The sequence below is a fragment of the Cyclopterus lumpus genome, chromosome 23 (assembly GCF_009769545.1).
Source record: "Cyclopterus lumpus isolate fCycLum1 chromosome 23, fCycLum1.pri, whole genome shotgun sequence".
Taxonomy (NCBI): Eukaryota; Metazoa; Chordata; class Actinopteri; order Perciformes; family Cyclopteridae; genus Cyclopterus; species Cyclopterus lumpus.
The window spans coordinates 14,087,134-14,111,864 of NC_046988.1; the positions used below are offsets into that span (position 1 = coordinate 14,087,134).

Sequence of the window (24,731 nt, forward strand, 5' to 3'; positions counted from 1 at the left end):
TTTATGAAGACAATATAGAACTGGCAGTATGGAGACAATGCGTGGCCATCGCGCTCCTTTTGGACAATAGCTGCATACGTTTTGATCTTTGTGAACTTCATGACATAATGCAATAACATGGTTTTTGCTATTAAATAAGACACGTTGGTGCTAGAATAAAAACGTCGGAGTGTCAAACTCCTTCTGGAAACCTCCTGAACAGAAGAATAATAGACTGCACGTCTATAGGCAGGAGGCATAGAAGCAACTTCGCAATATATAGACAAAATATATACAAAAAGGATGTGTACAAAACATCTATAAATCTCTTACATACAAAAATAGCTTAATATATTTCCCAAAAAAAGCGTTTGATATAGTATTTTATAGAATAAATTCGCGACTTGGAAGCATTTTCTGAATTAAAACGTCTTGAGAGTTGTACCAACGGGTTGGTGTTCTGTGATTGGGTTTAGCATAGTTGAAGAGTTTTAAATAATGTGTTTAATAGCTGCTGCAGAGCAGGAGTTCACTTTAGGTTTGTGTTGTTGTTGTTGTTGTTGTTTGTTTATCGAATGCACAGGAGCTTGGATTCCCACGCTGTCAGGAGAACCGTCTTCCTTTAATCCGTTGGCGCTGCTCTCCGGCCTGGTTTACCCCCCCGAGGTCTCGGGGACGTTGAGGCCGGTTCTGTCTCTGTGGGTCCGGGAGCACCGGGCCTTAAAGGACGATGCGCGTTGGTCTCGAGGACGCAGCCTCCTCCGGGACGAGCCCACGCGCACTTCAACGGGAAAGTGAGTTGATCCATATGTCTGTGAGGAGGAGGAGGAGGAGAAGGTTAAGCACTGTTCAGGCTGTGCGCCCATAAAGGCATCTTGATATAAACTCTGGTATCTTGAAGTGCTCTTACCTTTTTAATATGGAGGCTCAGAACCAGTTGGTGAAGTCCAGCAGCTCCTGCTCCTCCGGGCTGAGGGGGTCGTAGGAGCCCTCGTCGGACGAGTACGAGGACACCGGGGAGCCGGCCATGGAGTTCATGTCCGCGGAGTATCCCTGCGACATGCTGGGCGACAGGACGCCGGACTGGAACACCGCGCTCACCGCGTCGTGTTCGTCCAGCAGCTGCTGCAGGGCGCGTATGTACTCCACGGCCGAGCGCAGCGTCTCCACTTTGCTCATCTTCTTGTTGGCGGCGCCGTTGGGCACGTGCTCGCGCAAGGTGGCGAAGCCGTTGTTGACCAGCTTCACCCGGTTGCGCTCCCTCTCGTTCCTGCGGGCCACCGCGTGCGGCTGCTGCGGCGGGAGGCTGTAGCCGAAGCCGGCGAAGTTCAGCCGGCGCTTGCAGCGCAGCAGCTCCGGGGAGGAGGAGCGCTGCCGCTTGGGCTGCTTGGAGCCCGACGTGCCGCTGCCCTGGCTGCTGCCGCTCGGGCTCAGCTGGACGCTCTGCACCGCCGCGGAGGAGAAGAAGCACGCGGGCGGCAGCAGCTGCTGCTGGTGGCTGACGCTAATTTCCATCTTGGCTGTGAAGTCCATTCCACACAAAAAAAAAAATCAAACTTATAAATAATCACCAAAAGTCTCGAGGCGGTGCGGTCCCGCTCGTGCCGTTTGACGTGCACTTGTTTTGTAGTGTTGGGGGGGGGCGGGGGGGTGGGACAGACCGCTGGGCTGCTGCCTCGCGCGTTCCTCAAAGCAGCTCTGAGTCCTCGAGGACAGACGCCACTGCTTTTCAATGCCTTTGGATGAAGAGGGGGGTCCGGGGGGGGGGGGGCTGGCCACGCCCTCCGGTCGCGTGGATACACCTTGGGCTCCTGCCCCGGTGCCGGTGCGTTGCGCGCGCCGGACGCGTGCCACTTGAAGCACTAAGCAAACAGTCCGTGGTGAGTTTTTTTTTTTTTTCTTTCTTTCTTTCTTTCTTTCCATCACGGGTGTCAGAGGTGACCGGCGGAGCGGAGCGGAACCCAGAGGACAAGATGTCCAACATTACAGAAAGAAAACAACCTGTTTGTGTTCATGCTGGAACACAAACAGGTTGTTTTCTTTTTTATTTGGTATATTTAATATAGTTTTTAGTTATTTTAGATGTCAGATATCTATTGGACCATTCAGGACTCATTCGCCGAATAGATTGTAACTTTGACAGAGTGCTAAAAGTTTGTAAAGTTAATTGAGGACTTCTCTGTTGCACTGAACACGCGCACTTGTTGTTAGAGGTGCTATGAAAAGTCATATATTGCTTTTCAGAGTTTGTATATGAAGAATATATGATATATATATGATTCTTCCCTGCAGGAATAAAAAGTAAAACATCATAATTCCTAAAGAGAGACAAATCTGTTATTCGTTCATCTTTGTTTGTTTGTTGTTGTTTGTTGTTGCTGCAGAGCCCAGCGGTGGTGCTGAAAGACAGCTCTCTGCGCTCCTCGGTGCTGGACCGCGTCGGAGAGCTGCACGCGCGTGTCAATCAGTCGCTCCGCGCGCGCTCTAGTTTAATTGTCATCGGCGCGGACGCGTCTGAACGCCGCTCGTTTCACGGAGCCCATTGTGTGTCCGAGGCGGAATGTTCCGCTTTGATTGGAGCGCATCATCCGCCGCGCACAGGGCGGAACGGAGGAGCGCGGATGGGTCGAGGGCCCCTTCAGGAGCTTTGTGTTGGATTGGATACACCCGGCGCGCTTACAGCAGCGCGGACGCGCCGTGCCCGCCCGATTAATGTCGCGCTGAAAAAGTGCGCGATGATTAAAAAAAAAAAAAAAAAAGCAAGAGCGAACTCTAACTGTGTGTTTTCTGTTTGCGCGTGCATGTGACGTAAAACCGAGGAAAAAAATATAGTTTTTTTTTTCAACTTGCGCGTAATTAATTTGTTTATAAAAGTATGTGTGCGCGCGCACGGAGAGAGAAATCCGACTTGTGTTTGCGCGTGATTCCCTGGAGACGTGATAGTAATAAATTGTGCACTTTTTTTTTGCTTTGACTGACATAAAAAAGAAGCTTGCACTGAGGACACCACCCCCCCCCCCCACCCCCCCATCACACACGCACGCACCGCCACCAATACTTTCTTTTCTTTCCCTCCCCCTTGTTCTCTCTCTCTCTCTCTCTCTCTCTCTCTCTCTCTCTCTCTCTCTCTCTCTCTCTCTCTCTCTCTCTCTCTCTCTCTCTCTCGCCCAGCAAGAGAGTTTAGAAAAGAAGCGTGGGTTCCTTTCAGCCTCCCCCCGCGCCCCCTCACCACGGCCCGGCTTTCTGAAACCTATCCACGGCCTGTCAGTGTGCTTCCAGAGCCCAATTAGCGCTTTGTGAGGACTCTCTCTCTCTCTCTCTCTCTCTCTCTCTCTCTCTCTCTCTCTCTCTCTCTCTCTCTCTATCGAGGGGCTTTCCAGTCATAGCCGAGTGTAATAATTAATATGACATCTGGGCGCCCGAGTTCTCCTTTAACCACTTTCTGCATTTCTCTCTCTCTCTCTCTCTTTTCTCTTTGTGCAGACAATAAAATTTTTTTAAAAAACTCATAAGCGGCCCGTATCATCCAGAGCATCTTTGTGTGTGATGTGAGGGATAATCTTTCAATTTGTTTGTCATTAAAAAACTGTTTTTATTCTGACAGTGTTTTGTTTTCTTTCGGCAGGTGCTCTTTTTAATTTACAATATAAAATGTGCAAAAACGTACTTTCATTTGCACATTTTATATTGTAAATCATGGATACTTTTGTTTAATTCATCTTATTTACATTGTTGTATATAAAACATTAGATTGGTGTAAATCTTTTAGCAAGGTGAGAATATACTCTAAAAGTATACACTTAAAGTTACTATGAGATGTTTGTGTTTCCCAACTTTAATACATAAATATGTTTATTAGCTACAACAATAATAACATATAATAAAGTGAGAGGAAATAAAACGGAGGAGAAGAAAGGGCAAACACACAATCAAACCACCTGTTGCAGTGAGTTTTTCCAAAAGATTATTTCTGTAATGAACTTCTATTTGGTGTTTTTGGTGTTTATGGAAAACACCTCCTCCCTCTTCGGTGCTTTCTGCCCGACATGAGAAGTTGTGATTGAATGTCGCCCTCTAGTGGCCACCAGTAGGACTTCACGCTGGAGGTCACTTCTCCACATTTGACAAAACTACATATATACATTGTATATATACTGTATATATATATATACACACACAAACAAAATATCTATAAAGCAGTGAAAGAGGAACAGCAATGTTCTAACACATATATTAGGCAATATATCAGTTAGGTTGTTTCACTATAAAGTCGACAGAAAGAGCATTTATATATATATATATATACTATATTTATATCAGTAAAATATATTTGTTTGCAAAATCCCCCCAAAGATTGATATCGAAACACCATTTTTTTAATATTAATTATCAAATCACAGTTGTTAAAACGCTTTTTTGGGGGGTGAATTTAATATATAATGCGTATACTTTCATAGAAAACCTTGTTATAAGGCATTTGAACAAGCGCGAAGTACACGGTTTGGCTCCACTGAGCCGCCGTACTTTCTAAGACCACGTGCTTGTGTTTACTAGGAAGCAGCTAGCAACGACCCAGCCATGCAACCGTCTATTTAATCATATTTACGGCGCTTCCAACAGAGTATTTTTTGTATTTTTTATAAAACAGTTAGATATGAAGGATAAGAGGTTATATCGGGCTCTTTAGGAGAAGCTTACGTCATCCTGTAGCTCCTTTAAGGGTTTTTAAATAAAGACCCCTCACGATCGGAGCGATGCGGTCCTTAAACTACGTTCAACGAGTCAGTTTGGATTTCACAGGAACTCTGTTCCCTCACGCGATCTGTCTGGGGGACGCGGACAACGACTCGGTGAGCAGGCTGCACCAGTTCATCACTCACGGGGCCCAGTTGGTTCCCTTGGGGGGGGGGTCGAGGAAAGGACCCAAGGAACCTGGATAAGGATACAGATCGAGTACTTTAAAAATGCTCAAAGCATGCTTGTAATTTCACTGCAATACTTTTTTGACTGACTTTTTTTATTTGCTTAATGTCTTCCTGCAGAAATAAGGTCACAAAACAAAAGTTCCGTGTGCAACATATTTAAATACGGTTCTCATATCTGAACATTTGAACATTTTAAATTCTTGTTATTATATTTTAATGTCTTTGGGGTTTTGGACAGTTGCTCAGACACAAAAAAAAATCAATTGGAAGATGTCATCATCAGCAGTATCTTCATTTTCTCAATTTGTGATGAATTTTGTCTGCATGTCATTGATATTAGGGCTTCATTATATAAATATGCATTATATAATCTGATGAAGATGCAATAAAATGCCTCAATCTGTTGTTTTGGGAGCATGAATTCAGAGCGCATGCAGCTTTTTCCTTATTGTTGTCTTCTTTTCAACCACCCTGAGACGACATTCACACACATCGTTGTGGCTTCTCTTGTTTATAAAGACTCTATGATGAAGTATTCTGCGATTTTTCAAAATAAAATGTCGGGCCATAAACCCACGACTAAAGTAAAAGAGCCGTCTTGTCTCCATTCGCTGCAGCTCAACGAGCTGGTGGTGGGCGACACCAACGGGAAGCTGCTGGTCTACAAGAACGACGACTCCAAACCCTGGGTCACGAGGACCTGCGTGGGCATGGTGCGTAAAACATGGAGGCAGCTCATTCATATATTTATATATATATATATACTCATATATCTTGTGTTATGGCAGCTGACTTGCGTCGCAGTCGGAGACGTCTGCAACAAAGGAAAGGTGAGTTGTGGAACGATCGGCGCCTGCGCAGCATGAATATTTCTGTGAAACTTCCCCATCATCGTTAAATTTTTTTAATTCCTTTTCCCGTTTGGCAGAACTTCGTGGTCGCCGTGGGCGCCGAGGGCTGGTTTCACCTCTTCGACTTGACAGCCGTCGCCGCCGCCAGCAAAGCGGATTCCTCCAGCCAGCACGAGTTCACGTCCTCGGAGGACCAGAAGCCGCTCTTCACCCAACACATCCCGGCCAACACCAAAGTCATCCTCATCAGCGACATCGGTAAATGACCTCGTCTCCTCCTCTTCCACGTGTGTCCTCGCTTCCTGACCTTTTTGACCCCTGCAGACGGCGACGGCCGCAGCGAGCTGGTGGTCGGCTACACGGACCGGGTGGTGCGAGCGTTCCGCTGGGAGGAGCCGGCCGACGGCGCCGAGCCCGGATCCGGACAGCTGGTCCTGCTGAAGAAGTGGCTTCTGGAGGGCCAGGTATGAGTTATGGGTGAAGCTCTTCTTTACAGCAATACACCTGGCACCGCTTTAGATGCACTGTATACACTTTTATTTTATTTTAATTTTTTACATTTCCTTTTATTATTTAAATTCTTAAATGTAATATGCCCCGCTATTTTATTGTATTTTTTTTGTAATCTCAAATAAATCTGCAACAATTTGGAGAAGCAGTTAAATCACCAAAAGTAATTTATTGCGCAGTAAAATCAAACGTTTATTTTTCTTGTTTTTTTAAATGCTTTTTCTCTACTTTTACATTTTAGTTTTGGACTTTGGGAACTTGTGGTTGGCATTTTATTGACTAAATCTAAAGAGTCTCCATACATTTAGCATATTGTGATGTATGTCGATAAAGGAAGTCCTCACCTCACTATCCATACTGTAAGATTAATTTAATTTAATTAATGAACCTAGAAAATAAAGCCTTCCTGTCCAGGCAAATGAAAGCTTCTCTAACCACACGAGGTGAAAGTCAGTTGAATGTGTGCGCTGCAGGTGGACAGCCTGTCGGTGAACCCGGGTCCAGAGGGTCTTCCGGAGCTGATGGTGTCTCAGCCCGGCTGTGGCTACGCCATCCTGCTGTGTTCCTGGACTCAACAGGACTCCAGCGGCTCCGGAGAAGAAGCCCCGGCCACCCCCGGGAGGTAACCCCCCCCACCCCAAAAAAGTTACAGAAGGCGTCGACGTGAGAAAACTGTGATTTTAATTGATTTAGATTTCTTCACAGCGAGGGGCCTTCCAGAGATGTAGTTCTCCACCTGACCACCGGGCGGATACACAACAAGAACGTTTCCACTCATCTCATCGGCAGCATCAGCAAAGGTCAGTTTTTTTTTTATTTTAATGTCGACGACCTTTTCGGTGGAATCGAACCGTTTATTTGACTTGTGTCTTCCATCAGGCTCCAAAGAGGAATCGTCTACATGTGGCCTGTTTGCTCTCTGCACTCTAGACGGTGAGTCATGGAAAAGCGTATTTTAGACACCTAAAAAGTCAGGTCCTCAGTCAGGAGAAAACATTAAGAGAAAACTGTCCCTGCATTTCAGGCTCATTTCAGGCTTCATTGTGTGTGTTTTGTAGTGTTAATATAATAAAGTGTTAAAGCCTCCCGGAGCTGCACTCTGAGCCCTTTTGGTTCAAATCATTTTGCTTCCTTTATAATAAATATTGAGCTTTTTATTGTTTTCAGTCGACCGCACACATTTAATTTCTCAGAGGAGACATTAAACTTCTCAGCTTCGGGGTTTGCCAGAAATCTTTTATTTTCGGTGTCTCTTGAGCTTCGTTCAGAACACAGACGTACTTTTAAAATCTCTTGTTGACCTCCACATGTTCAGGCACGCTGAAGTTGATGGACAGCTCGGAGCAGCTGCTGTGGTCCGTGCAGGTGGACCATCAGCTGTTTGCGCTGCAGAAGCTCGACGTTACCGTGAGTTTGTGTATATTTATGTGTACGAAAGCTCCATTTTCCTCATATTTGATAATCACGGCGAGGGTGTGTGTGTGTTTTTTAATTAATTAATTAATTTTTCCTCCAGGGAGACGGCAGAGAGGAGGTGGTGGCGTGCGCCTGGGACGGTCAAACCTACATCATTGACCACAATCGGACGGTCGTGCGCTTCCAGTTCGATGAGAACGTCAACGCCTTCTGTGCAGGTGAGCGACCTCATCCTTGACCCCCTCCCTCGGCCCCAAAATGATCCTTTTTATATGGGATCAGATTCTCTCCAGTGGGTGAACACATGGTTAGGACTTCAGCCACCTCGTGGCACCAGTAGGTGGCGACGTTGAGCTTTGTGTTCGCCTGGTCTTCTTCCTTTTCAACTCTTTAGGGAGCGAATATGACATTTACAGTAAGTGGATCAGAGAGAGAGAGAGAGACTCTGTTTGATCTGCCGGATGCCATTGGGGGGGAGGGGGGGTCCTTAAGGTAGATTAGTCTGGTTTCTCTGTTAGGGTGGAAGCCACAAAGACTCATTTAGTATCCAGGCAGCAGAGGGCTGCTGATGCGTTCATTGGGATTCACATAACGCAGTAAATCACAGCGCTTTCCTCCACATATTGGGTGAAAACACGTCTATAATAAGTGTGTTTTCTTTGTGTGTGTGTGTGTGTGTGTGTGTGGCTGCAGGTCAGTACACGTGTAAGGAGGGTAAGAACAGCCCCTGTCTGGTGTACGTCAGCTTCAATCACAAAATCTACATCTACTGGAAGGTGGAGCTGGAGCGCATGGAGTCCACCAACATGTTACGGGTCCTGGAGGAGAAGCCCGAGTTCAGCAGCCACCTGAAGGCGCTGGGAGTCGGTGAGTCCACCAATCAGGAAGCCCCCTTTTTGATCAGATGGTCCAATACGTTGCTTTATAACCAGAAACCTGCAGAACTAAAAACATTCCCATCAGCCTCGGCGGCGTTTTTGTGCTCATGAACAAATCTCAGCATGTTAGCATTTAGCACGGCCTCAAGATTTAGTTTCCGTGGATAGTATTAGTATTCAATTTAAGCAAAGAAATGTATATTTCTCTAAGGAAACCAATTTGCTATTTTTTTCTACTATTCCTCTTTAATAATAGAGTAAATCTAATTTACTACCAATAATAATTGTTTGACTCGTTTCTCATCTCTTTGAAAATTGCATCCGGCTTCTTTCCGGACGCAATGTTTAACGAAGTCAACACGTTAATGAGGTTAATCATTGTGAAGGCGCACAATGATTCTTTAGTTATTATTTCCTTGAGTTGGATCATTAACCTGCTCAAGTGCATTTCCAGCCCCGCATGTTGAGTTTTTAAAATGTTTTTCTAGACTTTTCCGGTCTGACCGGCTCATGTCGGATGTCACAGAAGCTCCGTCGCCACGCCAACATCATAAAAATGTGCAGTTTCCTGCTGATTCTTCTGTTAATAATTCAGCCTCTGGGCCTGTTGTTGGTTTCCTCTGACCCGGCGAGGGGACGAGGAAGTAGAGAGGAGGAGACGAGGAAGGGAGAGAAGAAAAAGAAAACTGCAGACGGATAACAAATGTTAAAATGTGCCCGATATGTCGAGCGTGGACCGGAGGGGAAGTTTGGCTTTGCGTGTTCACAGTTTTTGGCAACAGAAAAACAGCTCAAAGTGCGTTTTTTTAATTTCATCGTCATGAAAATACACTTTGTGTCGGTGTTGAGGCGCCTCGGTCTGCTGATGGTGATTCTGGGCTAACCATTATTAATAATAATCCGATTTGGAATGAGGAACCTCGCGTTTGTGGCTCCTCATTTTAACATCTTTTCCTTTTTATTCATCACTTTTATCTCGAATGATAAACGTGGTTTTTTTTTTGTCCCGTAAATGTTTAATTAACTTTAATCTTCGTCTGCGTTTCAGACACCGACGACCCGGCAGCAGTGAGAGCTCTGGTGACGAATGTCCTCTACAAGGATTCCCAGACTTAGCACACACACACACACACACACACACACACACACACACACACACACACACACACACACCCCTGACTGTAAATACTGTTAATAAACGCTGGTTGTCCGTCTCCTGTGCTGCTGCTCTCGTTATTGACTATTCAGGTCTGTAATCTGCCGGCTGTGATCTTTTCTGCTTTTCCTCTCAGAACCCGATCGCTCCGGGTGGATCGGCACGACGACGGCGGCGTTGCTTGGCTTGGCGGTCGGCCATCCCATAACCACCCGTATGTACGGGCGCCCTCGTGCAATATAGATGACCGCGCGTGTCGGCGTAAAGGGTAACCGAGGGCTCAGGTGTGCCTCTCATCTCTCCTGAGGTTCTGCCCTTTAGAGGACGAGGTCCTGTGGGGGAACCGTGGTCCTGTGGGGGAACCGTCCCCCCACAGGACCACGTCCTCCTCGCTCCCAGAGCTCCCAGAGCTCCCAGAGCTCCCAGAGCTCTCATAGCTCCCAGAGCTCCACAGGTGGAGTTGTTAAATGCTGCCGTGTTTTGTTCGCCTTCACAATTTAAATCTCAAGTGAGCCGTTTTTTTACGTTTTTGTGTATTTAATTACTAAGTAGTGTATACAAAAATATAATAGGAGTACAATACAATAAAATATAGAAAATGAACATAAGGACACAAAAGGTAAAGTGACAGCGTACACTGATGATACAATTATATAATGGCACCTAGTGTGTATTGGTATAGATATGAGGTATAAATACACAATAAGACAGAATCTATTAACATAATATAGTAAATGATGAAAGAATGAGATATGAAATGTATAATGAGCTGAGAGGTAGTAAATATAATGTCGAAATACATATTTCTAACTAATATAACAGGATGGAATAGAACAGAATCATATATAAATATAGTTTAGTATAATATAATAAGTCCTCTACTGGTTTCCAGTGATGGACCCTGTTGTGCAGCTTGGATGCGTGTGTTATTTGTGTTATTTGTGTATTAATTTCTCCCTTCATAAAAGGTTTCCATGGAGCCATATTTCAAATGGAAAGATGTCATAGCCCCAATTACTTTGGTTCATTGTGTGTGTGTGTGTGTGTGTGTGTGTGTGTGTGTGTGTGTGTGTGTGTGTGTGTGTGTGTGTGTGTGTGTGTGTGTGTGTGGTGGGGGGGGGGGGGGTGTATTTATGCTTTAAGTACTTTATTTTATTATTTTCTATTTAATATACTTTTAAGATGTATTTTTTCCATTTAAGTATTAGTTTTTTTCATTAAATATTTAAATTTAAATATTTTTTAAAATTTTTATTTAATGGTTTGTTAATTTTATGCTATATGTTTTTCTTCATTACCGCTCTTTGTAAGTTAATGAGTGCATTAGTTCTAATGAGCACCTCCATGTCTCCCCCACGGCGTCAGTTTGTGCTCTTTCCTCGTCTCAGTCGTTAAATAATTGAGATAAACGTGTAAAGACGGTGAACCAGATCTTTTCTCAACCAGGTAAACAACACAGGAACTGACCTACTTTATAAATAACATTTCTCTTTATGCAGTAAACATCGTGTAAATGGGCTTTAAAGGTTCATGTGAAGCCGCTTCGTGCCAACGGGGCATCCAGATAAATGCTGACATGCTTATTTTTTACAATTGAGACTTAAAATGATGACTTGCACGTGTAAACCGCAGTTTTCTGTTTCATTTTGACCTCTTTACTTAATATTTCATTACACTTTTTAATACAAAATCAACCAAAACACTGACAATGAGGAAGATATATATATATATATATATAGATAGATAGATAGATAGATAGATAATTAAACATGGTGGTCCTGTGGTTTCAAATAGTCTACCAGGTCTTAATCCGCCCGGCAACTCCGTCGTGCTCACCAATCAAAAGACTTGTTTTGACCCATTAACCGTGATGCACCCGTTTTACCTGAACATGCCCAGTGTGAGAGTTTAGATAAATACATGCAGCCTGATTGCTCAATTATTATTATTATTTTAATGATGGCTTTGAAAGAACGGACCTGGAGGACGGAGAGTTTGAGGTACTTTACTTGAGTAGACTCTGGACTCAAGACAGATTCACTGTGGTCATATTTTAGGCCGTGCTTTACATAATTACATTATGTTGTTGTGCGGCATAACTAATTTCCTGCCAGTTTACATGAGCAGCTCATGCCCGCATTGGGCCTGGTGGAGCAGCCGGTGCTGGGTGTGGTAAAGTAGATCTGATTCTGACTGACAGACATGTTTGGGGGGCGGGGCTTGACATGAGCTCCATCTCCAGCAGCTGATTAACAGCTTCCAATTTAGTCTCCGTCAAGCTTAATTCTGCATTTTCATCGGTTCCATCATCCCCCTCATGCTCGCCGGGAGGAATCAAAGGATGAAACCCCATATATATATATATATATATATATATATATATATATATATATACATACATACATACATTTATTTATATATATTTATATATATATATGAATATATATATATATACATTTATTATATATATATGAATATACATTTTTATATATATATATATATGAATATATATATACATTTATTATATATATATATGAATATACATTTATATATATATTCATATTTGTATATATATAAATATATATATATTACTATATGAATATAAATGTATATAATATTCATATATACAGTATATATATTCATATATATATATATATAAATATACATTTATATATATTAATATATATATTCATATACATTTATATATATATATGAATATATATACTGTATATGTATTCATATATATATGAATATTTATTTATTTTGGAGTGCCTTTTTTAAGATGCAGTACAGACTCAATTGCGCCACAGGGTTGTTTTTATTTTATACAAAGGAGTAAATAATATTGCTCCCTCAGAAATAGAGTTGTTCGCCTCTCTGCCTGTTAAATATGTCGTGAGGCGTCCATGTTTGTTTTGTTTTTTTCACACTCAATATTATTCAGTGACGAGTTTGATACATTGCGGCTTTCAGAAAAAAAAATCTGTTTTCCAGTCCCAGTGGATGCTGTCATGAATAATAATTACGGTTCAGAAAAGAGTGCGTTGATAACAATAACTTAGCGTTTCTCTATTTGCATGTTAGTTTCTACGTGAGTCTTTGAGCTTAAATGCTTCCACTTCCAGCTTCGCCCACTCACTGGCACGACGTTACATAACAGCCCCCCCCCCCCCAAAGAGGACCTGGTCTCATCAATACTCCCCTCACGTCTCTCTGGGGGTTTTCGGCCTGTGGGTCATTCCCCAGTGTGTGTGTGTGTGTGCGTGTGTGTGTGTGTGTGTCAATAGATGGAGGGAGGAGATGCTTTTGATAGAGATGAAGGACAAAAAAAGAGATATGAAGCTATTTGTGGAAGTGAATACTGGACGGAGGAGTTGGCTGCTCTTCAGGTCTGAGACAAAGGAAAAGTCTTCCTGCCCACACGAGTGAAGTAGAGCGAAGTTAACCTAAAAGTTAACTCCAAGTTAGAGTTTCGTATGAATATAACGCGTCACGTTGAGCCAGCGGGGCTCTAGAGGTCAGCGGAGGTCGGGCGGCCGCTATATTACGATATCCTTCTTTAGTGGGAACAAATTGGCGCGTGTTTGCGTGTGAGTGCCACACACACACACACACAGTAGGAAATTCATTCCTAATACACAGTTTTCTACTCAATAATTATCCATAAATACAAAACCACGGCTGGTTAATCACACAGGCGGTGCACCATGTCGTGGGCACCGAGAGCCTGTACTCTGTTAGTCATCCCCGCCTGCAGATCAGTCTGCCCTCTGACTAAAGGAGGACAGCCTCCCTGTGCCTAAAGCTCAGGTCAAAAAGGTCAAAAAGGTCAAAAAGGTCAACGGATACAGCTTCCTTCTGACATCTCTGTTTGTGTTCTTAAAACCAAGCAGACTGTGTGACGAACGGAGCTTTCCTAGCGACGGTGTTACCTGCTGCACATGCAACAGGAAGTGGTGTGCAAAGTGTGTGGGGGGGGGGAGGGGGGCACATCGTCTGACAGCCGCGAGGAGACGAATGTGGTTTTAAAGACGGATGCAGACGTAACAACAACAATAACGATTTGTTTGGTGGTGACATTTCTTTAGCTGACTGTTTACCACCTGGTCTCATTCGTGTTGTCGTCTAATATTGTGTTTATTGTGCTTATAGTAAGATGATAATACAACTGCTAAATTACCAGAACAATTCTATTTCTTTTTTTAAATTAGGGCTTTTTAATGTAGCTTGATTATTAATTAAGTTAATTACATATTTATTGTATCGTATCCAGTGGTTTGCACATCGCCAACAGCATTCCTGGTTTGTGCACCGGCAGGTTTCTACAGGAGCCCAGGAGGGACAAACCTTTTTCGTGTTTTTTTACGTCCCGTTTGAGGGTCACAGGGGTCATCTGATGCTGTGGGAACGTCTGCGTTCTCTGTTTCTTTATATAGCAGACGGTGATCAGCGAGGGGCACGTACAGCAGACGGGCGTCTAGCTAGTACTGACCATGGGAATCAATGCGAGGTCCAGTAAATCTCCCAGTGGAGCCCTCCCACTACCAGGCTGCTGGCTCACATGACCCACACAGTTCGTTGAACTGCTGCCCTTTCACATGACGTTGCTCAGTTAATATTAAAGATGAGGAATGCAGAGTTAGCCAGAATACGTTTTTTTTTATTATTAGGCAGAGAAAATACTGTTCAGAAAGAAGAGAAACACCAAAAATAAGTTTCTGTCGCACATCGATTTCCTTTTCATACGGCGTAGGAAGGTTCACTGGTACATCAAAGAGAAACAAGTCTACGCGTGGATGACCTCCGTGGAGAGGTCAGGCAGGATACTGTAGCACGGCTCGGCACGGCACGGCCCGGCTCGGGTGTTATTAAAGCACAGAATGATCTGAGGCGGTTCTTGACTCTCCACGCTGTGAAAACACAGAGAGACGAGAAAGGCAGGTGGCACTGTGTATTTAAAAAAAAAAAAAGAAAAAGTAAAAGCTGAGCGATGAAGATCTCCTGAAAGAGGCCGGGGGGGGGGGGGGCCTCACACACACTCACACACACACACACACACAATCAGACTAGTACACAAACATGCAGACTCGTACAAAGGCAGAACTTTACAAAGTCATGCAGATGGAATGTTTTCTGTATGTTTTTGTAGTCAACTATTATTAGAGGGGCTCCTGTAAAACTGAACCACATCAGTCTCCTTTTTACGAAGCTGAATAGAAGTACGTTTTCCTCCAGATCGCTATTTAAAGTTCTGGGCGAGAAACCGTGAAACCTAATTACGCAAGACTTTAAAAAACCTCTCGAAGGGGATCCTGAGCACCGACACGTTTCAGACCGGTCGTGTTGATTTTTAGAGGGAATAGTTTGACGGTCTGGAAACACGTTTACAGCGAGAAGATGCTACCTCTCTCATGTCTGTCGGTTAGCTTAGCTTAGCGTAAAGCCTGGAAAAGGGATGGATTCAGTGTTTGTACGAATTCAACAAATGTGTAACACCGTGAGCTTTAGAGACGCTCGTAGGCGAGTTATCTTTGGACAGAGCCATGCTAGCTGTTTCCACCCGTTTCAAGTCTTTGTGCTAAGCTAAGCTAAGCGGCTATCCGTCGTCTCCGTAAGAAATTAACTAGCATGTGTCCCCAAAGTATGAAACAATTCCTTTCGACACAGTTTAAACTGAAATGATTTACAATTTAACACTTTTTTTTTTTTTATTTACTTGATGATTTTAAGTACTTTTTTTACAGCCAAATCACAAAATATGTACGTAAAATGATTATAATGTTTTTTCCCCCTTTTTTTTAGAGAGCCTCAGTGCACCCGAGCAGCTCCACAGAGGAATTAGATTTGAATGCACGATATAATCATAAAGAATGATTAGATTCATAGAGATTGGACCGGCTCCCGGATCTGTAAACTAGACTAATTCAATATGAGAGATAATTATGGCAAATGTCCTGCAAACACGTCGATGTAAAACTCGATGGACGACGGCGGGCGAATGCTCATCCGTTTTCCGGCGGTGTGTGTGAGAGACGCCGGGAATCGGACCCGCGTCGCTGCAACCGCCGGAGATTCGAGGAAGTGGCCGCCACCGCCGCTGTCCGGTCGGGGCATCACAGGTTCTCGTTGGTGTCGCGTTGGCACCGGCTGTCGGTCGACGGGTTCAGGAAGGGCAGCTCGTCGCCGTAGCCCTGCAGCTTCAGCACCCGACTGCCCAGGTCCAGGCGGCACTGTGAGAGGAAACACGTGGTCAGCGGGGCATCGAGGGGTCCCAACATGGGGGCCGCACCACTAATCTGAATAGGATACCATTTAAAATCAAATGTATTTCTATACATACTGTAGTTTCCTATGGAATATTGGATAGTTTTACTATTGAATTACTCAAAGTTAACAATCTGAGAAGGAAAAATAACGTAATAATAAGATATTGCTTTGTTTTTAGGACACACAAGCCGAGAAGGTTGTAAACAATTGTGCTTCATGAGCATATTATGTTTAGATTAATTATATTCTTCAGTCCAAGTGTGATTTAGCCAGTAATCCTATTTAATTAGTATATATTGTTTATGGAAATGTGTAGAGCGAGCTCATCACAGGGAAATAAATGTTCGTCTAACATTACAAAGTCCCGAAGGGCTAATTTACTAAATTAAGAACAAAGAGCTCATGTGCCTCAATGTCCTCAAGCCGCTCCTCGATTAGATTTTCTGAGGATATTAACCAGATTCCGCAGATGATACTGAGACCAGAGGGGCACTCTGAGAGTTCAGGTCCCCGCAAGGCCGTTAAGTGAGAGTAAGTGTGTGTGTGTGCGCCCCAGTTTTTTTTTTTATGAGGTTTAAATTGCATTTTCATATGTGCAATTTCAACAATTCCATGTCACAAGATGTCCTCAATTCGCTCTTATCTGGGTTTTACCTGCACACTGGGGGGTGGAGCAGATAGCCGGGCCCCTAAAATAACACCACCAGCCTTTCCCTTTAGATAACACCAAATACGGTACAGCTTCTTTTAGGAATCTCTCCCCCTCTAATGGGATTTCTTCTTTTTTTTTAGCCTATTTTTAAGATTATTTATAGGCAGCAGGTTCTTTAAAGCACACACACACACACACACACACCAACAGATAAGGCTTTCTAAATATCAGCAAAGCAAAAGAGGACCTTACTTTGAGTTCCAACAGAGTCTGAAGACCCAGGCACAGCTCGACCGCCTCGTCCTCTGCACGGGGAAACAGGAAAGCTGCGATTTCATGAGTGCATTACGATTCATAAACGCCCTCATTTGAACACGCGTGCGTTGGTGATTATCTGTACTTGTGAGGACGTGCTTTTTGAAGCAGCGGAGCCAAAGTAAGAATTTAATGTCCGTGAAAGAGTCGTTCACTGAGGCGGAGGAGTTAGAGAGAAGGTCCAGACGAGAACGGCAGCGTAAACAATGGTGTGTGTGTGTGTGTGTCTTTGTTCTTCTGTCTTTGTGAGGACCGGATAACAAAGGGGAAAGCAAGGACACAATAACTCTGTAATTTTATGGTTTGGGGCTTTGAAAATATAATCTTTGTTTGATACCACTCTTGATACCACTCTGACGTCTAAACGGTACATTTGAGGCAACAGCAGCTCGTTAGTTGAGCAATAAGATTACAAAGAGTGGGAAACAGCTCTCCTGGCTCCGTGCTGCGCCGCCACCTCTAAAGCTCACTAATTAACACTTTATATCTGGTTGTAGTGTAAAAACAACATGCAATGTTTGATTAAGTGTTTCAGAGGTGCTGGTTGGCTGATTTCTTTCTGCTACGGCTGTAGCTTCATGTATGAAACGTGAGAGTGGTGTCAAAACAAACTGAATATTTCTATTCACGTCTAAAAACATCCATGATGAATGTGCTTTTTTTTTTTCTCCAGCTGAAATAACGGAAACTTCATAACCTAAAATCCAATTAAAAGAAAACTGAAGAAGAGAAAAAGTCCTTGTCTCATCTCATGAAACTTGGGGTTTTCTGTTCATGAAGTCGGCTTACTGTTGGCAACGCTTCAGCCACGATGACGTCACCATAACTATCCTCCCCGCTTGTTCTTTAAGAAAACGACCGGACACGGAAGACGTGAACGTCCTTTTATTTAATGGTTATTTCCGGTTATTTCCGGTTACCGCTTTGAGAAGACGAGATAGGATTTGCTTTCTTTTTAATATCTTAACTTTAACTGGTTTCTTGCGGTTCGTCTCATTGTCGTCGGCACCCAGTCAGCTTCCTCGACCCTTGACCCCCGCTTTGCTTCACAGATATCATAACAACGGCTTTTCATCAATAGTTCCATATATATATATATATATATATATATATATATATATATATATATATATATATTTTGTGTGACTCCTACCTTTGACATAAGCTGAACACTGGACCGTCTGTCGGCCCAGCTGCAGCTGCAGACCCGGCACTGAGCTGCTCCCACCACGTGGTGAACTGTCCTGGACGGGAACCAGTCTGATAACACACACACACATTTAATTTTATACTGAAGCTGTCTCCCAGAATTTCATTAATGAGCCAAACAGAACAACGATATTTAACCTTTTACTGTGCCTTTTCTTTAAAAATCGGATTTAATATGAGAACAAAATGTCACAAGCAAGTGCACGGATCTAAAGGCTCGGCTTCGTTTGGCATTTAAATATCTTTCCTCCAAGACGACGGTGATGTCTGGCCTTTAAGGATCGGGATTAAAGACCAGCCTGCAGAGCTTATGATAGCCACGACTACATCCCTCCTGAAAGCTTATTTATTTCAAGCAAATTCTTTAAATCGTTCTTTTTATTCTGATTCCTGTATTAAAGCTGTATATATATTATTTAAATATATATAATATATATGTGTGTGTGTATATATATATATATATATATATATATTTATATATGTGTGTCTGTATATATATATATATACATATATATATAATATATATGTATATATGTATATAATATATATACATATTATATACTGTATATATAATATATATATATATTATATTTATAATATACCGTATATAAATATATATAAATATATATATATATATATATATTTATATATGTGTGTCTGTATATATATATACATATGTATATAATATATATGTATATGATATATATACATATTATATACTGTATATATAATATATATATTATATATATATAATATACCGTATATAAATATATATATATATATATATTTATATATATATATATATATATATATATATATGTGTGTGTGTGTGTGTGTGTGTGTGTGAGTGTGTGTGTTTGCAGTGACGAGCGGGGGGGTTCTCACCCCAGCCTCCGGCAGCAGGAGCTGGAGATGTGGTTGTGTTGGCTGCCGGTGTTGATGGATGCTTTGACTTCAGCCTCGCAGCACTGTGGGGGGCGACAGAGATGGGGGGGGGGGGGGGGGGAGTGTCACATTGTGCACGTGAGGAAACGTCCAGTCACAACAGCACATGTACACAAAATAAACCAAGAGCCGACCGCTCACCTCCCATCGGTGGAGTGTGTCCAAGACGGGTCCTTGTTGTTTTCTAACGTTATCTATTGATTCTGTGTTTCACTATTTGTTCGTTAAATGGTTAATAATCCAGTTAAATATAAGCCAGAGCAGAGATTATTATTATTATTATAAGTTCACGTTGTTGACATGGTTCCGTTTGTCGAGTGCACTTTGACTCCTCAAAAGACTTAATGATCTCAAAAGCATCACCAGAGCATGAAATATTAACCGAGGGAGTCGTCGGTAGGTTTAACTTTTACAAGCTTTACATTTATATTATATTACATCTTTTGCATCTTTCAGCCACTGCAGGTGATGGTTAACATGTAGCACCTTTCAGCCTATTGGTGTGTTTCTATTTATATATATATATATATATATATATATATATATATATATATATATATATATATATATATATATATATAACTCTCTTGGAAATAAAGACGTTCAGTTTCCATGAGCCTTGTTTTGACCCCTCACTCCCTGTACAGCCTGGACTGAGCCTCCTTTGTCCTCACATGCACATCCACATGCACATCCACATCCACATGCACATGCACATGCACATGCACATCCACTGGCTTATCAGCAGGCCCACAAACCCGCTCTTTTGTCTCCGTCCCCGCGGAGCAGAAATCCATATACGGTTTAAAAATAGCCGTCGAATGAGTAACGGAGGAACACTTTGCATTTAATAAGTTGGTGATGCGACCGAGCCGAGCACAATGAGTAACCGGGCAGAGCGCTGCATCCACCAGAAGAGTCTGAAGTGGTTTACTCATTTAAAAATACACTGGCAGTGTGTGCTCCATGCTTCTAACACCACGGGGAGCAGATGTGTGTTCGGTCACCGCGTTGATTTGTTTCAAGGGACGAAATTGGCTCCGTCTTTGGTGTCACTCCTTATCTGAGTGTTAAATATTGGCAACATGTATCCATTAAGGACTTGTTCCTGGATTGGAGAGTTTGATAAATAAATAATTTCTTAATCTTTGTCCACTGGAGCCGTCGGCCTCACATCTGTCATCTGGCCCAAGGATATTTAACTATTCCCTTCATCTTTCATGAAAGATGAAGAGTTTCAAGCCCCCCCCCCCCCCCCCCCCCCCCCTCCATAGTCTACATGTGTGACCCATGTGGACCTGTGGACCAGGTCACCGTGACTCAGCACCCTGTTGTTCTGCTCCCACCAGACAGCCACTGAGTGGGCTACGATGGGATGAGTCACGGGAGCAGAACGCCGCCTCTACCTTGCATTGAACGACCAGAGCCGTGAGGAGGGCGGAGCTCTCCGTCTTCTCCGCCGCGGGTCTGGCTCCGGCTTCGCTGCCGTCCTCCTCCTCCTCCTCTTCCTCCTCGTCCGAGCGCAGGCTCTTCTCGCTCTCCTCCAGAGACTCCCTCTCCTCCGTGGAGTCGTCGGCGGTGCTCTCGCTCCTCTCCTCGGCGTCGACGGCGGCGGCGGCGGCGGCGGCGCCGTCCTTGTAGTCGGCCAGCGGGGAGCGAATCCTGTCGTTGGCGTCCCGGGCCTCCCCTCGCAGCCGCGTGATGTTCCCCTCCAGCAGGCGGCGCTGCACGATGCTGTGAGGTTGCTGGAGGGCGTTGGGGGAGACAACGAGAGAGAAAAAAAGGGATGGAGGTTTACCACCAAAAAAAAAGATGGCTGACACGGATGTTTAGTTGAGGACGACTTGATGGTCAACGGGTTCTCGTCATGCATTTCTTGACCGTTACGTTACAGCGAATGTAATATATTTGGGTATCGAAACAAGACGCCTCGGAGGAACTGGGATGGAGAGTTCTAAAGTTATAGAGCGAAGGAAGAACCAGTTAATCAATTAATAAATAATACAGACGCACGCGCTTAGTGAGACATCTCTGAGACCAGAGGACACTAAAAGTCTCATCCAGTAAAGGATGAATAGAGTTGAGGAGAACAGATAAATAGTATTGTTCCCTCAACGGATACGTCACAGATAGCTTGCAGCTCATTGTTTTAAAGGAGCATGTCGGCATAACTCCGGTAGAATTGATATAATCTGCATCGTGCACGAGGTGAACGACCGCAGTTGTTTTTGAAAGCGTTCTTTCGGTGCCTTCCTGCTTGTTTCTCAGCAACTGTCAGTTTCTGAGAAAGGCAGCGACACTTAAGGAAGTTAGTAATTAAGGGGTCGGACGAAAGAGGACCGGTTCCTCCTCTGCAGCTGCTGCTGTGTGTGTGTGTGTGTGTGTGTGTGTGTGTGTGTGTGTGTGTGTGTGTGTGTGTGTGTGAGAGAGAGCTACAATGTGTGTTGTAGTTTAATTTGCCTGTGAGCTGTAACACGAGGGTTCTCTGCCTCTATTTGCAAAAGTGTCACTCCATAAATGGTCAATATGCACATGCACACACACACACACACACACACACACACACACACTTACATATTGGTAACACCTTTGTTTTGCTGGTGCAGTGAGTGAGACTGTTCTCTGTGTGGGTTATTGGAGAGCTGTTAAGCCAGCGTAACATCGGCAGGTGGCATTTCATCTCCTCCTCCTCCTCCTCCTCCTCCTCTTACTCCTCCTCCTCCTCTTCCTCCTCCTCCTCCTCCTCCTCACAAAATAAGACGCTGAGATTTTAATGATAACTTTAGCTTCAGTGAGGGAAAAAGAAAATGAATTGCCTTCCAAACTGTCACAAAAGCCCATTCTAGAGACTGGTCTCAGGTCAGCGGACATCAAAGGGTTTCTATTGTGGCTTTATTGTTGCTCCTCGAGCCCGGTGGCCATGTTGTTTACTAACTTAAAGTGAATGTTTAATTAAAACTGAGCGAGAAGAAAGAATATATGTATATATATTATACTTATATATATTTATACGTATATAATACATATATATGTATATATTTGTAGTTTAAGTTTCATTTTAGGACGTAAAAAAGACATTTCGACACGTCAGATTTCATGGAAACTTTGCTCCTGGGCCAAAGAGTCTGAATAATAACTGGCTGAATAATAACTGGCTGAATAACCGCCTCCCCAGCCAACATCGGCATGTGCAGAGCCATAAAGTGACCGGTGTAAGTGCTGGTCTGAGAACAGACATCCCCATCTGTCTCCTCCTCCTTCTCACTATGCTGTTTTAGGATGAGCAGACCTTCTGAAGGTGGATGATGAAGCTGTGGTTAATGTTTCTGCTCTGATTAACATGCACACGGCAAAGCTTGATCGTGCTGTTAAAGTACGACTTGAATTTAAATGAGTAGCGAGCAACAAGAGGAAGTATGGAACAATAAATCAGAAAGGGGTGGAACCCCGGGAGGCCGAGGCCGTACAACCTCCACATGGCTGTGACACCTTTAACACCTCACGGAAAGTGATGCACTTAAAAAGGAAGAACACCTTTCAGAAGTAGCCGCTGCTATTTATAGATCTCTCTGTCAGAGGACACTTCAAACTAGTGATTAGGCCATTCCTTTCCTCCTTCCTTCCCTCAGCTGCAGCTGTGGCTCTGAAACAGTGATGGTCCTCTACACATCTCTCCTTTCCTCTCTACATCCTTTCCTCTCTACATCTCTCCTTTCCTCTCTACATCCCTCCTCTACACATCTCTCCTTTCCTCTCTACATCCTTTCCTCTCTACATCCCTCCTCTACACATCTCTCCTTTCCTCTCTACATCCTTTCCTCTCTACATCCCTCCTCTACACATCTCTCCTTTCCTCTCTACATCCTTTCCTCTCTACATCCCTCCTCTACACATCTCTCCTTTCCTCTTTACATCCTTTCCTCTCTACATCCTTTCCTCTCTACATCCTATCCTCTCTACATCCTATCCTCTCTACATCTCTCCTCTACACATCTCTCCTTTCCTCTTTACATCCTATCCTCTACACATCTCTCCTTTCCTCTCTACATCCTATCCTCTCTACATCTCTCATATCCTCTCTACATCCCTCCTCTACACATCTCTCCTTTCCTCTTTACATCCTATCCTCTACACATCTCTCCTTTCCTCTCTACATCCTATCCTCTCTACATCTCTCATATCCTCTCTACATCCCTCCTCTACACATCTCTCCTTTCCTCTTTACATCCTATCCTCTACACATCTCTCCTTTCCTCTCTACATCCTTTCCTCTCTACATCCCTCCTCTACACATCTCTCCTTTCCTCTTTACATCCTTTCCTCTCTACATCCTTTCCTCTCTACATCCTATCCTCTCTACATCCTATCCTCTCTACATCTCTCCTCTACACATCTCTCCTTTCCTCTTTACATCCTATCCTCTCTACATCTCTCATATCCTCTCTACATCCCTCCTCTACACATCTCTCCTTTCCTCTTTACATCCCTCCTCTACACATCTCTTCTTTCCTCTCTACATCCTATCCTCTCTACATCCCTCCTCTACACATCTCTTCTTTCCTCTCTACATCATATCCTCTCTACATCCCTCCTCTACACATCTCTTCTTTCCTCTCTACATCCTATCCTCTCTACATCTCTCCTCTACACATCTCTCCTTTCCTCTCTACATCCTATCCTCTCTACATCTCTCATATCCTCTCTACATCCCTCCTCTACACATCTCTTCTTTCCTCTCTACATCCTTTCCTCTCTACATCTCTTCTCTACATCTCTCCTCTACACATCTCTCCTTTCCTCTCTACATCCCTCCTCTACACATCTCTCCTTTCCTCTCTACATCCTTTCCTCTCTACATCTCTCATATCCTTTCCTCTCTACATCTCTCCTCTACACATCTCTCCTTTCCTCTCTACATCCCTCCTCTACACATCTCTCCTTTCCTCTCTACATCCTTTCCTCTCTACATTTCTCCTTTCCTCTTTACATCTATCCTTTCCTCTCTATATCCCTCCTCTCTACATCTCTCCTCCCCTCTCTACATTTCTCCTTTCCTCTTTACATCTATCCTCTCCTCTTTCTCTCCTTTCCTCTTTACATCCCTCCTCTCCTCTTTCTCTCCTTTCCTCTCTACATCCCTCCTCTCCTCTCTCCATCTCTTTAGATCCTTCCTTTTCTCATTCCTCTCCTCTGGTCGTCTCCTATCTTCATTTCATTTCCTTTATCATTTGTTCCACATCCTCTTCCCTTTTCCGTTCTTCCTTCCTTCCCACGGTGCGTCTCTTTCTCCCTCGTCTCCTATTCCTCTCGTTTCTTTTACTTTTCTTATTTCCTTACCACGCATCTCACCTCTTCCCATCTTCCTCTCCTCATATCATTCCTCATCTTCTCTGAGCGTTATAAAAACATTGTAAGTCCTCGACGTGGAGCTCCTCGACACCTGAACTCATCACATTCAATCAGCTCCTCTTTATGATTGCCTTTGGCCTCTTCCTCTGTCCTCTGTTCCACCGGAGCACTCGCTGCATAAATCACACATTTATTAACAGTAATAACAGTAATTATCCTCTTCGGCAAATTAGAATCAGAGTTGGCGAAATTCAGTGGGAGAAATTATGAATTATATCA

General features: G+C 43.6%; 3 protein-coding genes across 5 annotated transcripts in view; 1 reads left to right on the plus strand and 2 right to left on the minus strand.

Moving 5' to 3' along the window:
• Nucleotides 1-906: 906 nt before the first annotated feature.
• Nucleotides 907-1,512, minus strand: ascl1a (achaete-scute family bHLH transcription factor 1a). Its single transcript, XM_034526577.1, has one exon. The coding sequence runs from the start codon at nt 1,510-1,512 to the stop codon at nt 907-909; it is 606 nt and encodes a 201-aa protein (XP_034382468.1).
• Nucleotides 1,513-4,508: 2,996 nt separating this feature from the next.
• On the plus strand, nt 4,509-10,743 carry itfg2 (integrin alpha FG-GAP repeat containing 2). 2 transcript variants are annotated; one of them, XM_034526210.1, is made up of 12 exons: nt 4,509-4,829; nt 5,522-5,617; nt 5,693-5,734; nt 5,833-6,013; nt 6,080-6,219; nt 6,739-6,887; nt 6,971-7,065; nt 7,145-7,198; nt 7,581-7,672; nt 7,782-7,899; nt 8,375-8,548; nt 9,608-9,777. In XM_034526210.1, exons 1-12 carry the CDS (start codon nt 4,734-4,736, stop codon nt 9,673-9,675), a joined length of 1,305 nt encoding a protein of 434 aa, XP_034382101.1. In that variant the 5' UTR covers nt 4,509-4,733; the 3' UTR covers nt 9,676-9,777. The 2 variants fall into 2 exon arrangements, with proteins under 2 accessions (XP_034382101.1, XP_034382100.1); XM_034526209.1 differs by having other exon boundaries at nt 4,524-4,829; nt 8,458-8,548; nt 9,608-10,743.
• A 3,611-nt stretch (nt 10,744-14,354) lies between these two features.
• Nucleotides 14,355-24,731, minus strand: part of nrip2 (nuclear receptor interacting protein 2) — a 15,447-nt gene continuing 5,070 nt past the window's right edge. Inside the window, exons 2-6 of one of the 2 annotated variants that reach the window (XM_034526533.1) lie at nt 20,510-20,848; nt 19,044-19,126; nt 18,103-18,209; nt 16,887-16,939; nt 14,355-15,945 (exon numbers count right to left, since the gene is read on the minus strand). In XM_034526533.1, coding sequence (XP_034382424.1) covers nt 15,829-15,945; nt 16,887-16,939; nt 18,103-18,209; nt 19,044-19,126; nt 20,510-20,848 — 699 coding nt within the window. In that variant the 3' untranslated portion in view covers nt 14,355-15,828. The remainder of the gene's footprint in view (nt 15,946-16,886; nt 16,940-18,102; nt 18,210-19,043; nt 19,127-20,509; nt 20,849-24,731) is intronic. The other variant, XM_034526532.1, reaches the window with a different exon arrangement.